Source organism: Quercus robur, chromosome 11 (genome assembly GCF_932294415.1).
Source record: "Quercus robur chromosome 11, dhQueRobu3.1, whole genome shotgun sequence".
Classification (NCBI taxonomy): domain Eukaryota; kingdom Viridiplantae; phylum Streptophyta; class Magnoliopsida; order Fagales; family Fagaceae; genus Quercus; species Quercus robur.
This window is the reverse complement of record NC_065544.1, coordinates 20863944-20880031: the sequence shown is the minus strand read 5'-3', so window position 1 is coordinate 20880031 and position 16088 is coordinate 20863944. Positions and strand designations below refer to the sequence as shown.

At 36.2% G+C, this 16088-nt stretch overlaps 2 protein-coding genes across 3 annotated transcripts; both read right to left on the bottom strand.

The window, feature by feature from the left end:
• Nucleotides 1–3447: 3447 nt before the first annotated feature.
• On the bottom strand, nt 3448–6928 carry LOC126706076 (uncharacterized). Its single transcript, XM_050405339.1, has 4 exons — nt 6604–6928; nt 6356–6491; nt 4355–4523; nt 3448–3869 (listed from the first exon to the last, which is right to left on the bottom strand). The coding sequence occupies exons 1-4, from the start codon at nt 6835–6837 to the stop codon at nt 3650–3652; spliced, it is 759 nt and encodes a 252-aa protein (XP_050261296.1). The 5' UTR covers nt 6838–6928; the 3' UTR covers nt 3448–3649.
• A 2628-nt stretch (nt 6929–9556) lies between these two features.
• LOC126705783 (uncharacterized) lies at nt 9557–15826 on the bottom strand. 2 transcript variants are annotated; one of them, XM_050404982.1, is made up of 5 exons: nt 15152–15826; nt 11710–11834; nt 11170–11487; nt 10920–11089; nt 9557–10112 (listed from the first exon to the last, which is right to left on the bottom strand). In XM_050404982.1, the coding sequence occupies exons 1-5, from the start codon at nt 15530–15532 to the stop codon at nt 9697–9699; spliced, it is 1410 nt and encodes a 469-aa protein (XP_050260939.1). In that variant the 5' UTR covers nt 15533–15826; the 3' UTR covers nt 9557–9696. The 2 variants fall into 2 exon arrangements, with proteins under 2 accessions (XP_050260939.1, XP_050260940.1); XM_050404983.1 differs by having other exon boundaries at nt 11170–11484; nt 15152–15822.
• Nucleotides 15827–16088: the final 262 nt, after the last annotated feature.

Here is a 16088-nt window from a genome sequence, read left to right as displayed (position 1 = left end):
GCAAAACGTAAACGCAGGATTAAGTTGAATCCAAACGGGTACTTAATGTATGCAGCTGAAAACACGGGATACCACTTCCTTAGAAAGGGTATTATACAAGATATGACTGAGAAGGTATCTCTCTTGAAATGGTTTCATGAGACTTCTCTTACATGTGGGATCCAAATGTGTGGAACTCTCACATGGTGTGAGAGAGGTTTTGACTGTTTCATGAGGTAATTTTGTGTTACAACCACTGCAGTAACTAGCTCAACTCAATCATGACATTGGTGGCGGGACTCCGTACCTAGCGCGGGTGCAAGATTACCTAATGACAACAATAAACTAACGTCAATAAGGTTGATTATCCCACATTTGTATAATGCAATGTCGTGCAGAGAGATTGATCATCTAGTATTGGTACTATTGAGGTGAAATAAGAGAGCGGACTAGGTTGTGCATCGTAGTTTGTATGTGGTCTCCTTTACCCTCTATGGGAAAATGAAAAAAGAAATAAAAGAAAATAAAAGGATTAGAATAAGCAAGTTCTTAGAAAAAAAATGGTTGTTCGCATTGTTCTAACCAATCGGAAGAAATCTAACTATATATATTTGTGTATGAGAAACATATATATGAGGTCTACTAATAGAAAAAACGAAGCCAAAACAGAATTATTGTAGAAGAATTTTAGGAATTTAGTGTATCCTCAAAATAAATGTTCTTTCTTGTTTATTTGATTTCTGTTGTCTTCTCGAAAAAAAGAATAGATTTATGTTGGGTTGGGTTGAACCTATGGCTTGAGAATAAAGCCCAAGTGGGCATAGGATCTCGACCAGTGCTTCACAGGTTGGGTTTTGGGTTGATCTATTTTTCTATATATAGATTCGACACCCCCTTCTAGTTCCAAGTGTCATATTGAAGATGCAATTTCTCAAAAGGTTTAAATAGCATCTTCAAGATGTAATTGGCAACTCAACATAAAAATCACATCATGAAGATACAATTTTACTTCTAGTAAAAAAGAAGTGTATTTTTGGTAGAAAGTGGGAATTTATTTATTAATAAAGAGAATTTTTACATCAATTTTGTTCATACGACACCTGTGGTGAGTGCCTAATTGCAAAAGATTTCATAAGGGGAAAAAAATACAATTTAACTTGGAGCTCACATTTTGAAAATGGGAATTCACGAGTGTTGTATTCTAGCATTATCCTTCAAGTAGTAGGTAAAATGGGCCCTAAAGGGGGAAATAATGTTATTGATTACAAACAGTTAAGTCCTTTGGAATATTAAAATTAACCACATATTTCTTGAAGACTATAACTTCAAACGAGTTAAATATTGTGTTTGGACTACTAAACTATGAAGTTATAAAACCCATGAATATTTCTTGAAAGGAAGATTAATTTCTTATTAAAGATAAAAACATCTTCATGGTAGCAAATTTCTAAAGAAATCTCTTCATCCATAGCAAATAAATGTGATTTTCCATTGCAAGTAATGATTCATGGTCCAAGCTAAGTATTCGTGGGAATCTTTTTTCGGATTGTGGTTTGGAAGACCAAATCGTGTATTCAAGTAGTTCTAGAAATTGACTATACACATGAAGCTTGACATGCCACAAATTGTCAATTAGATTTTTAAAAAAGCTAGTGCACAACAATGTTTTATTGGCCAAAACACCGAATCACTCAGATGGTCTTTAGGAAAATAGGTTTCCATCCTCTCTCTAGTTTAATTGGCATTTACTACCTTGTTTGGGACTAAATATATCTGCCCTAGTAGTCAGAACATTTTGCATCCTTTGGGAAAGTGATCAAATGGTTTAAACTTTCTCAACTTACCCCTTTTAGCCATAGACTAAGTTAAGTGGGTTGTCAAAACCCAATGCCCAAAAGAGGCAAACCACTCTTAGTGTGCGTTTAGTTCCACTTTAAGGAGCCAAAATGTACTTTTTCAAGTTGAATTTCAAATTGTGTGTTTGGTAACATAATGCATAAGCGCGTTGGAAGAAAGTCATTTTTCCAAATACAAAGGACTCGTAAGTTAACGTGTGGCAATTGGGTATGAGTAATTGCAAAAATCCACAATGCTTTATTAATATTACCGTTGGAAGCCATAGTCCATTTCCCAAATTGCCCATTGTGTTTTCTTAAAAACCCAATTGTACCCTTTGATAAATCAAGATAGATCACGCCATTTGCTATCCTCTTCGTGCTACAGAGTTCACGTTAGAACCAAATCACGCCATCTACCCATTGAGTTTTCCCTCTCTTTACCTACTTGCCTTTTGTTTTCAATCTTGACCCTTCAATTTTATTCAAAGGGACCAAGAAAAACACTAACTCCAACTCTTCATCAACACCCACTCAAAAAAAAAAAAAATGCCATCACATGTCATAGAAAATCATCCTCCCCTCATTTCTCACTTTAACTTCACTAAAATCCCTTCTTAAGCGAGGCAAAAAACTCTTAAGGAGATCCATATTCTTCAATGTTAGTGATCAACAAGGGGGTCACACTCTCTCTTCATCACACTTGAGTTTGCCCCTTTAATCTAAAATTATCAGGAAGAACTTCTCTCCTTTACTATTTCTCTACACCATTGGATCTACAAAATTTGTTGTCATTGAACTTGTATTGTTTTACTAGTATTTTATCACTAGACTTGTGAGTTTACTAATTTCTGGAACAATTTAATTTTACGGCTCAACGCACACTATTCTATTTAAACTTACTATTGGACATTAATTTTCCTATTTTCGTTTCATTATAGGACCTATACTTTTATATTATTATTTTTTTACCATTGGATATAAATTAAAATTCCTTTATAGGTTGTATTCTTTTTCTTAAATTTTGGAATTTGTTTCTTTTGTAGGCGTAAAAGAACACTGTAGCTATAGCCTATAGGTGTTCTTTGAGCCAGTATTTGGTTCCGAGCTTGACTGGTGGTCACTAACACAACACAAACCTGTAATTTAAGCTTGCATGAAGAAGCCTGTTCATTGATTCTCATCCGCCATTATGAGAGTATGGATTTGGAGAGATCTGGCATCTATGTTACACAACGTACTTCGACTCGGATGATTTTGCCTTCTCATGTGTCAGACAAATTTGTGCGTAGTGTGTAATATTATAGTCCCACAAAATATAAAAGGACAAAAATACCATAAAGGAAGGAATATGTTATAGTCCTCCAAATTTTATTTCCCTCCACAAACCATTATTGTTCGTTTTGAGTCCTATAAACTTCTGTTTATTAAAAACTATTCATGATACCAGGTTTACCATCTTTCGTAGGTCACAGGTCACATCTTCCATGACTCTCCGCTACAACAAAACCCACTGCATAGTATTTTAGTTTATCATGCATTACCGACTTCGAATAACGTTGTGCAGGAAACCCCACTTAATCTCAGTTAACCTTCCAGCGTAGTGAGTATAAGCATTTAAGCAAGCAGAACAAAGCAAGCAAAAGCATATGACATCTGAGAAAAGCCATGATAAAGTATTGTACACTGCACATGCCCTGATCAACATGCTCTGCCAACCAGTCTTCTAATAGCTCCATGAACTACATCAATTATACAGTAGGGTACCTTCATAATTTTAAAAAAGTTCTAGACTATCACAGGGCGATCTCTGAGGAATACTCTGCTGAACGTTGCTAGTCAAACTGCTGCCGGAGCTGCATCTCTGTTTCACTTTTCCAGGAAGCATGAGATGATTGGCCCTTCAGCCTCTTACTCTTCTCCTTATCTTTGATGGTAGAACCTTTCTTCTTGAGCTCATTGCTAGCGTCTTGAAGAGGGCGATCACCACATACAGGGCATACCATTCCTCGTGCATTTGAGAAAGTCTTGGGTATTCCACATTGCAAGCACATCCTATAAACAGAGATGAGACACCTTAGACAAAGGCTTTGATAGAGTACCAGACAACAGGCACGTACATCATTAGTCCTCAAAGGCTTTGATGGGCAAATTGATTAGTTGGTCCTCAGAGAGCTAAACACTTCGATGAACCCACCCAAGTGCTTGCTTATTAACATCAGTAATTATGTTTTAAGTCAATATCAATACCTAAGTAATTGAAAATATTAATTTACCTATGCACACAATAACTGTTACAGTTACTACAAAGGAAACCTGCTTCACCATTTTACTAATCTCTCAAAGTATGCGTTAGCACTAGCAGGAAAATAATGTTGTGTTCATCAACTTTTTTCATTTTTAATTTTAATAGGTATGTTACTCATACATCTGGTGAGTCATGACTTCACCATCCACCCACTCTTGTGAGACAGGGAAGAGCTCATTGGCAAGTTGTAATTAAAAATTAAATACATATAAAAAAAGAGATGAGGACATACCTCAGTAGCTCTGCAGCATCCTCAGCATTAGGATTGGTTACAGTTGCCACTCGTTTGCCTCCTTCTGTTGTGCTTGAAACTGATGATGCTGGAGGTCGATTACCCTCAATATCACTTCTTACTCGCTCATGGATACCAACAAGTTGAGGTTTAGCCTCAACTACAGCACCTATACATTAATAATACAACCATCAAAATTTGTTTCTTACAATCTAAGTAGTTTACCAGTAAGTTAGAAAAGTAAGTTCTAAGACCAAAAAGAAACTCTTACAATCTTCAATTCATAAAATTAAATGCATAGTCCCAACACTGTAAATCACTGAATGTCTAGCCATGACATTTCCTCCCACACAGAAGTTTTCAGTGCACAAGTAGCTGAAGTAACAGTATCAAGAATATCCACAAGGAAGATACCAACCAAAATATTCTAAATTAAACAATATTAATCATGACATCCATGTCATTTGAGATTATTAGGCAGTGCAATCAGGTCTGAAGTTTTAATATCCAATCAAATAACAAATATTTTTATTTCAAGAATTTTTTTTTTCTCTTGGCATCAAATAGAAATACATTACTTTTTTTTGATAGGTCAAACAGAAATACATTACAAGATGTTTATTGTACACTATTAAAATCTCATTACTATGTTAAAAAGGCAATGCAACAACTGAAGTCCCATACCATTAAAACATAGAAGTGGTGGTATTTGGCCCTAAAAAAGGTGATAGTATTTGAGTGAGAGATAATGTCTTAGGACAAATTATCAGATTTTAGTTGATAGTGCAGTCAAAGCACCTTCAAATGAAACTCTAATAAACTAATACTAATGCAGAATAAGGGGATATAAACATGCTAATCACATTGTTTGTTAAGTTGTACGATCAAGATCATTGTCTTCTCATTAATAATTACTACGAATCTCCATTGCTAGTCATAATAAAATAACAAGCTGGATTACCAAGATGCTTTATTTAATAACAAGCTGTAAATGCAGAAAACCACAATGCTTGAGCTATAGGACTGTGAAGTAGCTGATGCTCTACTATTTCACAACTACACTTGCACACCCAAAAGCTATTAATAACCACCACCTTTTTTTTAATAAGATTATCCAAAGTGAGGATAAAATTCATGGCTGCACAGTTGTAAAAAGACCATACACTAAATCTTCCTTTTCAATTCGGAATCCAAAATAAGCAATGCTCAGTTCCTTCTGAAAATGTGCCATTGTACTCAAATGGAAGTGTTGATTAATAAATAAAACATAGTGTTAGTATTGACTATTGAGGCACATTGGCGTCAGTGTGTTCTTTCCCCCTTTCTCTTTTCCATTGGCCTTCTATGCATCGTTCACACTACTGTTCACAACTCCTAGACAAATTTGTTCTCAGCTTCTTTTCATCTCTTTTGCAACCATAAATCAAATCTTTTTCCTTCGGCCTACACTACCAAATCCCTAGTCAGTCATGAACCCTAAAACTAACCCTTTCCTTCTAAAGTTGTAAACTCTACATCCACATAGTCTCCTAACTCCAAGCCTACCACAAGCATACATACATACATACATACACACAGATTCCACAACCTGTCCAACATTATGGTTATTGTTGAGATCATCAAAACACATTCTTATTCTTACAGAATCCGATAAAAAGATTAGTTCTTTCAAATGCAATTATTATCTAAATTCTCGAAACCCTTTTCAGGAAATAATCTGTTTATCCTGACCCCACAATCTCACCCTCCGTCTCCGACTCCAACTCATTCTTATGAGTTATAATTTACAGCTTCAAGACTTTCTTCAAATCCGTGATGCCTTCAAATTCGAACCTCTCCAACTTCAAAAAGTTGATTACCAACATACCCATATATTTGTTCCAGGCTTTTGTACAGCAAAATGCAAAGTTGGGTCTCATTTATTTAGCCTAGTACTCTAAGCAATTGTTCTATTTGGCAAAAATATTAAACTCTGAAAAAAAAGAAAGAAGAAAAAGTAACCTGTAGGCAAGTGTTGCTTGTTTTCCTTGCGGTGGTTTCTCCTTCTCCCTAACACTGGCTGCTGTTGCTGTCCCACATCTTTAACTTTGCCATATTCTTCTACACTGTTATTCAGAAACGCTGGCGGTCCTGAAATCTATTAATATTCACTGCTTTCATTATTCATTACTGTAAAACAAGAAAGCAAAAGCAAAAGCAAAAGCAAAATTATCCCAAAGAAAGAGAGAGAGAGAGAGAGAGAGATGTACTTCGGAGAATAAGTCTAACACAGAGGGAAGCCCTGAAGATCCCGACCCAGATGAAGGTATTGGGAGTTTGATAAACGACTTGTCGTGGGTAGCTCCTTCCTTGTCGTTTTGTTCGTCTTCGTCTTCGTCATCGTCTTCTTCATCTTCATCGGAGTTTTGGAGATAAGGGTGTTGGGGTTGTGGGTCATCTTCCTCTTCTGCGGAAGAATAGCCTTGAAGGAGCGACAAGCTCATTTTCTCTTTTCTCAATTCTCTGATTCTTCCCTCTCTAAACCCCCAAAGGATGCACAGATCGTACTATACATTACATACAGCAAAATTTAGAAAATATTATTATTTTAATTTAATTATTATTATTTAGAATAACATTATTTTCGTGTTTTCATAACACAATTTGAAGTAGGAGTCCATCTAATGGAATTTTATTTTGAGCCTCGATTATCGGGTTTGTAGGTTTTTCAACCTATGTAATCCGACTTGATTTGTCTAATAAATAAATTTATCTTATTACTTTTATTTTACTGTAATATTTTAGTTTGATTGTATTTTTGAAAACTGATTTTGATAACTTTGGAAATTTGGAATATAATTTAGGCATATTATGTAATTTGTGATAATTTATCCCAAAACATATTGTAGGGGGGAAATTTTCGAACCTATTACAAACTGACATATCATGTTACCAAATCTACAAAATACAGCCAATTACAAAGTGCCACGTACTGCTACTAAGTTTTCCTATCACTACTCAGAAACCAACAGAAATTTATCAAATGTCATTGAAATAGAGGCATAAAATGTATGCAAAAACCAATTACACATCAGAGCTTATAAGCGATGACATAAGCAGTCTAGTATGTGTAAGCGATGACATAAGCAGTCCAGCGCATATAAGCGATGACATAAGCAGACCAATCAGGCTGTGACATGTGTCACCAATCAGACTCTGTCACGTGTCGCTTATCCACGTCAAAACTCCTATAAATAGCAGCAAATTTAGTCGACTACACATATATATATCTAACCACAACTCACCAATCCAACTTAACTAATTTGATCAATGTGGTTTCATTAGGTTAGTTTCTACACATGTAATGGTTGGGCAGAGTAGGACTATCAGATTAAAAGATATCATAAAATAACTATTTTACCATTGGATGAGGTTAAATGTAAGTTGTAAAATGGAGTGTCTATATTGATAGAGCCATTAATCAAAATCTATGGACGACTGTTACTCAACGACTAGGAAATCCATAATAGCTCCATCAGAACCTTAATCACCCTAATTAAGGAAGGGGACTAAATGACCCTTAAACAGTCACATATAGCAAGTATAAAGGCCTACTCATAGCACCCAAAAGAGCTACGAATCACTAAGATACTTTTAGTTTGTAAGCTTTCCGCTTAGCTATTTAAGGTTTCCTGACTAAGTCATCAAAGACCCTTAGGTTAGTGCCACACCGGTGTCCTCCAATCAACCCTTTTTCTTTCTTGAAGGTCTAGATGACCTTCCATCGATATCTTGGGACAAGCTACCCCCAACTAGTGGCAATTTTCTACATCAACAGTTTGGCGCCGGTTGTGGGAAAAGACATATAAGTCATTTAACTCTTTCTACAACAGAAGGGTATCTCGTTCCAAGCTGAAGTCATGGAACACGAAGAAAACAATCCTGCTCAATCCCTTGTAGAGAGGCCAGTGCAAGCCTTAACTACTAGTGTTCAAAACTGACCCGCCAAAATCATATTGCTCATGCAACAGCCTATCAAAAGGTGAACGGGCAAAGAAAATCATAATGATGAACACCATGACGAAGAAATGGCCGAGAGTCGAACCGTTAGTCAAAGAGAAACACCTTCAATTCATTGTTCCAAAAATGAGACTAGAAATACAACTATCAAAGCATTCAGTTCAACATCTAAATTGGGAACCTTGCCGGAGAACCAAAAGTTTAGCCATAACCCTAGTTAGATGCCCAATATACTTTGATTGAATTCATTTCTACAATATTTCAAACAAGACAATAGAATTTATCTATTCTTTTTGTTGCAAACATTTCAGTTCAGTTTATAAATCAATTCAACTGAATTCTAATAGTACTCAATTAAAGGATATACTAGGATAGGATACAGCCCAATAAGGCTGATACAACAACTATATTTAGGTAGTTTAATTGGATACTACAATAAGTTAAACCATTCATAGTTAGCCACCAAAAAAAAAAAAAAAAAAAAACCCTATTGAGGTGACACTAAAAAGAATTGATGCTTCATTGCAATTAACAAAAAACGTACTTCTTTTGCATATACATGCAATGTTATTCGCCATCCAACCGTAGCAAAATTTTTCATCATTTTGGCTCTAATAATTCATGCAAGATATGATTGCTCGGTCTTTATTATTCGTAGATCAAATTGAACAGCTTAGAATAATAAGAAAGCCATCAAAATATGTAATAGTCGTGCCATCAACCCTATTGAGGTGACAATCAAAAGAATTGGTTAAAAAAACCAAAAACAAAACCAAAACCAAAACCCCCAAAGAAGACACTAATATTGAATTCCAAATCAATTGGCATATATAGGGAGCCTGTGGCTCCAGATCAACAACCCATGTCAATGAAACGTAATTCAGTTTGAAAATTTTCAATCTGTTGACAGCATTTGTAAGGAGTGAAGTAATTGACTCCGAAGAATTCAAAGAAGAATATTGTGACAAGAAAAGGGGAAGATGTAAAAGATCAGCACAGTCAACCTAAAGTAATTTAAGAATTTGTTAACTTATAAATAAAAATCAATCTTTAAGTGGAGGAAGGGAGGGAGGGGGCAAAGACCAGGGTTACAACATAAACAGTAATAAACAAGACAGTAATCTTTTTCTGCATCTTGTTAGGTCGTTGCATGTCTAACATGTTTTCTAGGCATGCCTACTCTTTAAAATAACAATAGGGGGATATGAAATTATGTTATCATTAATGTTAAATATTCCAGATGAGCAGAAATACCAAAAATGGAAAGGTGTAATGAATTTGATGGGGGCAAAAAAAAAAAATATCATTGCCGATGAAGAAAATAAGTACAGACAGAATTCAGACTATTTACTCCCAACAGGAATTGGAGTTCCTCCCTGATTGATAGAGATATGGGAAAGCTTCAACCTGATGGCTTCAAAATCTGCATTTTGCCTCTCTTCATTTGTCAACAACAAAGGCAAGCAACGATCAATTAAATCCTTGCCACAACTCAGCGGGGAGCCACTTTTAAGAATACGGGTCCTCCCAAATCTTGTAATCCTTGCTAGATTTGAATCAGAAGGCTCCTCAGCATAACTCTCAAAAATGTCCCTGATGGCATCACACCAGATTGGTCGAGCTAACTTAAGGAAGTCATGAACAGCCACTACTGGAAGATTCACACTTCCCAGTTCAGACTCACTATTCCCACCTCTTCCATGATAATCTGATCCTCCAAGCTTCAAAAGACCATGAAAATCTGCTAGGTCACTGTACACTATTGACCAAACAAAATAACCATGATGTAAGTACCAGATGAAGAACATAAGGAAAATATGAGGCTCCATAAATTTTTACATAGATAACTTCCTTTCAGAATATGAGCATTTCAAGTGTTCCAATATAGCATAAAATAAAAAATCTATTCAACAAGGCTTCACAGTCAAGAAAGAATAAAAGGAGATTGTCATGTATATCAACTGGTACATAATCCACACAGTTCTCTACATCATTAACAAGGATGATGAAAGCAGTTTCATCCCAGAATTTTCAGAAATTTGTTGCACCATAACAAAGAAAGCTTGATGTCTTACAAAAGAGGAAAAAAAATTCTGAATAGAACCTTTTTCAATCTCAAATTACAGCCATATAGCCACTATTTAACAGTAATATTAGTATTAGGCCAAACTTATCAACCAAAAATTTATTACTTTGTATTTGACACCACAAGTCAGTGTGTTTTTTTTTTTTTCATCCACCACTACATGGAAACAAAACTAAATCTCACCAGTTGAATCAATGGTATTAAACAATCTCAACACATATGAGTTGAAACATTAGAAAAGAAAATGTTAAGCGCAACCTAACTTCATCAGTTGATTTATATCTTGAAATTGTTTCATGGATAAGTTGGCGTGTTCCTAGTATGCAATATCTTTGACATTAATTCCTTGCTTGAAGATGGGATGTAAATGATTTACATTCTCAGATTCTCTCACAATTGATATGACAGTCACCCACTAAAAAAATATAACTCCACAAAAATAATAAAAAAGAAAATGACTTAACAAAGGGAATCACATACCAGCTAATTTTCCATCACTTCTATATACCTCCATCCCATGAAGGCCAGCCTCTTTCAGCCTCCTGATAACAGCAACAGGATTTTTCAATGCCCACGGATGAGCTAGCACAGCCACACCCCCTGTATTACATATCAATTGTATTGCTTCCTCTGCAGGAGGCTCACTTCCCCTGAACCCATATTAATCCTAAATTAGAAATACACAACAAGAGTAACAAGGAAAGATATAACAATAAGCTAAGAAAATTACGTAGAGTAAGCAGGTCCGCCATCAAAAAGATATCGTGCAAAAGCTTGTTTCAGATTTTCCACATAACCTGCTTCAAGCATAGCACGGGCCACATGCACTCTCCCAGGAGCAACTCCCTTGCCAGCTATCCGGGCAACATGCTCCCACTTAATAGGTAGATTAAGTTTATTAAGTTTTGACACCATGTTCTTTGCACGGAGAAAACGACCATCCCTGATATTAGCCAAGAACATTTCAAGCTGCTCAATCCTTTTAGGTCCGCAGCTGCTATAGTATGCAAGGATGTGCACCGGTTCATCTAATTCAGATTGCTCACTGCTAATCAATGTCAAAAACATCAGAAGCATATCCTCACAACTAAGATTCTTCTGGAAATTCTTGTGATTTCCAATTACGAACATTGTATTAAAGAACCTAAGTACAAAGGTTTCTCCAGAAACTACATACATATATACATACATTCAAAAAAAAAAATATATACATACATTCATGTGTGTGAGTGTGTGTAAGCTCCCTAAAGCCAGAACATCAAAGATTTACCTTGGAGAGAATATTGTACTGATTTCAACACCTGGAATTATCTTGATGCCAAATCTTCGAGCAGCTTCTAGAGCTTCGGGGATGCCTGCCATTGTGTCATGATCTGTCAGAGCAAGAACTTTCACCTGTTATGGGCACATTTTTTTTTTTAAAATAAGTGTTATGCGTACATTTAATAATTAAATTGCAATACATCTTAAGATGTATTCAAGAATAAAAATATAAGAATAGCTTAACAAATATAAATTATAGATCAAGAACAACATACAACATTTTCAAAGTAGTTTTGAACTTCAATTATGGAAGTCCCATAACATTTACAGATAGCATTGCAGGAAACTCAAATATTTCTTTCCACAAAAATGTTCATTGTAAATCATAGCCCAAGTTGATTCTTGGCCTTTTAATTAGGCCATAATTCCATTTAAATTGGGTCAGATTTATGGGTCCTTTCTCAACGAATTGGGATTGGCCACATCTCCTCTTCTGCTCTTAAAGTTTATCTAAAACCATACTCTATTACAAATGTATTTAACAGATCCTTCTCACTACATCTACCCATGTTAATTCAAGCTACACTCTACCTCTTTTCACCCCTTCAACTTAAATAACTCTCGCTCACTAGTGCATTAATTGTACTCCATTGTACATGTGCAAAGCACAAACCATCTTAGTCAACTCTCATTCATTTTATTTCTCAATGGACGTGTTAAGCATGAAAACCTAAACTAGTTACATTCATAAATCTAATTGAGCCTTTTCAAAGTTTAGTTTACACAAATGCTCACTTTCACTTGCAGCAACAAGAGAGAGAGAACCACCGGGACAACACTCTTCTAGAAATTGAGCAATTCACTATATTAAAAATAAATAAATAAACAATCTATTTCTTGGACAAAGCCCCCTTATAGTGGAGCTAGGTAAAGTTTGCCCCACTTCCATGTCACTAACCAGTTGCACTTCTCAGAAACTTCAAGAAATTACTTATGCAGTTATGCCCCTAACAAATAATGAAGTTCCCTTTTCCCATATATTCCCACTGCATTTCTATTTATCTCCTCTCCCTAATCTCCAAACCCTCATCTATCCCAGTACACTTTAACCATTAGAATGGATGACTGGACCATCCATAAACACCTTGAGGAAGATGAAAAATTACATTCACTAATACTGACAGGCTCCAATACCCCAACAAAAAGAATAACAAAAGAAACATTCATCAGAGTGGTGTCAAAATATCCTGCAGAGAGGGGTTCCGAACTCAAGCAACAAGCATACAGCAATAGGCAATTCCTGTCAAATGTTACTTTGATGCCTTGTCCGAACTCAAACAAGCATACAGAAACAGATAATTCCAAGCTTGCTTCTTCCCATAGTTTTCTTGATCATCAACACAACCTGTCTCTACTGTTATTTTGATACAAAAAACAAAGCTATGCCTACCAAGAATCATGAGTTTTCCCCAACATTAAACCCACGGCCTTGATATCTCCTAACATCAAATTTCTCTACCCAAATAAACTAAATAAATGACAACCAAAGCAACTGAAACACAGGTACCAGCAATTTCAAGAAGAAGCACCAATGGAATAGTATCTCCAAGTGTGCTCAACTAATGAATATCACGCCACCAAAAAAAAGTGTAACATCAAACAAAAGACATGACTTCAACACTATGGATTGTCTCATTAACAGGGATGGAAGGGATGGGAAGGAAGAAAAGGGAAAGGAAATGGAGGGAAAGTTACCTTCCCTTTGATGCGTTTAGTTATCTAAGACAAATGAAAAGAAAGAAATGAAATTGTGGACTGATAATGAATTGATCAATTTTGACTGGTTCCTCCACATATTCCTCCCCTCATACAGATAATGAATTCATTATAAAAGGCTAAGGGTGCAATCCTAGTACGCTGGAAGTATACAAGGAGAAGCCCAAAAAAAAAAAAAAAAAGAATCAGAATCAATGAAAGCTCAATGGTATCCAGGTACTCGAGAAAATTTGCAATAGAAGATTTATGAGAGGTCGAAGTACATTCATATGCTGTCTTCAAAAATAAAATCTTCAACTTCGCCATGTTTATTCTTTACCCTCAGAGCAATGGGAATTGTTTTCTCTTCAAAGGCACCATATTAAGCAAAAAAGCTTCCAATGTGATAACCCCTCCATCACAGAACAAAACATTACTCATGAAACACCAGCTGAAAACCCAAGACCACAATTCCTGAGCCAGTGCACAATGTAAGAAAAGATGAGCCACATTCTCACATTGCTTTTATACATAAAACACCCTTCCATAATAATTATCCATCACTCCCTTAGATTATCTGTTGACAGTCAAACTTTCCAAATGCTTTGCTAAGGAAAATACTGACTTCCTCCTTCCCACAATGCCTTTTAGTAGCTCTTCACTTGGAAACCTTGCATTTCCTAAGGGATCCATTCCATTTTATCTACCTCCCCAAGTTGAAACACTGTTGTGTGTATGTCTTCCAATAACTGTGCTATAGATACTACTCGCCAGTCATGCACCATGAAAATAATTATAGGATTTCAATAAAATCAGCCATTTTTGGGCTTTCTATATTCCACCACTATAGCATCTCTGTCCCTTGCAATTAGAAAAGATTAGAATCTCTCTCCTTTACAGTAGTCTCACCATTCCAGAAACCATGCCAAAAGCAAATTTTAGAGCCATCACCACCATCACATCTAGTAAAGCGCAAAAAGCTGTCCCATCCTCTATGCAAATGCTTCCACAATCCCATATGGCCCTCTAACCTACCTCGAACACCAGCTCCCCCAAGTAGTGCCCTAGGAAGCAGGGATACAAACACAGGTACGACACGATGACACGAACAATTTATAAAAAATTATAACGTATAATAAAACGGCCGGTATGACACTGGAAAAACACGGGTACAGCACCCTAAATGAAGTGACCGTACTTCCTAGGTAATGCCATGCTTTAAATCTCTGCCCACAAAATGCTTTTTCTTCTAACACATGGCCACAACAACTTTCCCAATAAAGTTTGATTCAAAAGCATTAGCTTCTTAGTCCCAAAACCTCCATTGCTAATCGGTGTGCAACATATATTCAACTAACTATATATACATACATATTACCAGTCTTCTGTAATTGAATATACACAGTGCGGACGAGTTTTTAAAAAACCATAATCCATATTTACTTACCCTAATACAAAATGCAGCCTAAAAGAGAATATTCACAAAAGCTAATTCATTATTTATAAGCTAAGATTATATAACTCAAAAGAGAGCTAAGTAGCTAACCAACACCAACAAGCAAAACCCACATCAGCATATCATTCAGAAACAATAAAACGATAGAAAACAGTGCATATCATACACTCAGAAAAAAAAAAAAAAAAGCAAGCAAAACCCACTTGAGATATTGAGGAAGTGTTTGAAAGAAACTAACCCCATTCACATGTGCTTTCTCAACAAGCTTTGTAGGGGACAAAAACCCATCACTGCATTTGGAATGGGAATGCAAGTCGAACACCATTTTCTCCCCACCTTTACCAAGACTCTTCTGCACTCCAAAGTCATCCACAAGAAAGGAAGCAGCAGCAGAAAAAGACAACGAAGATGAAGAAGAAGAAGAAGAAGTAGAAGGGTGATCCAGGAACACCCATTCACTCACAGACTTGAACGCCAGTGTTTGCTCTGGCGTCATCTTCTTCTTGCTCCCACCTCGCTTTTTCTTCTTCTTCTTATTATTCTTATTGTCTTTAGTTTTCTTTGAGTTATGGTTGCTGCAATTGGAATTGCTGTTAGGGACGTGACCATCTCCCACCATTGCTTTGCTTTTGGTCCAAAGAGAAAGGGATTGGAGAGGAGACAAAAGCCCAGATTTTGGGGCTGTTTAAGGGTGAGAGAGGAGGCTTCTTGAGTCTTGAGTATGGAGACTGAGTCTATTTTTGCTATGGCTATGGCTATAGGTATAGGCTAGTATAGAATAGATACATAGGTAGACGGATAGGCCCTTTTATTGAAAGGGCATCTTTTGCTCTGAGTCGGACAAAGCGTTCTCATCTACGCAACATCTATTTGAGTTCAACAAACGACATGTGGGGTGAGAGTTCAGTAGCTTTTTCTCCACAGCCTTTTCCCATATTGGAAATTGCAAGAAGAAAGTATACTCTGTTTGGTTCCTCCCTCTTGGTGGGACCCATTAATTATGGGTTCCATCAGCTATGAGGGGGAGAAACATATCCCTAAAATAGGATGTATTTTCTCAATTGCAAAGGGGTTAAATCTACCCTTTTCTATGGACCATTCATAACTTGCGCTAGAAAATTATGGCTATGTTTTTGGTAAAGAAGTTAAACAACATATTTTTAGTTTTTAAACAA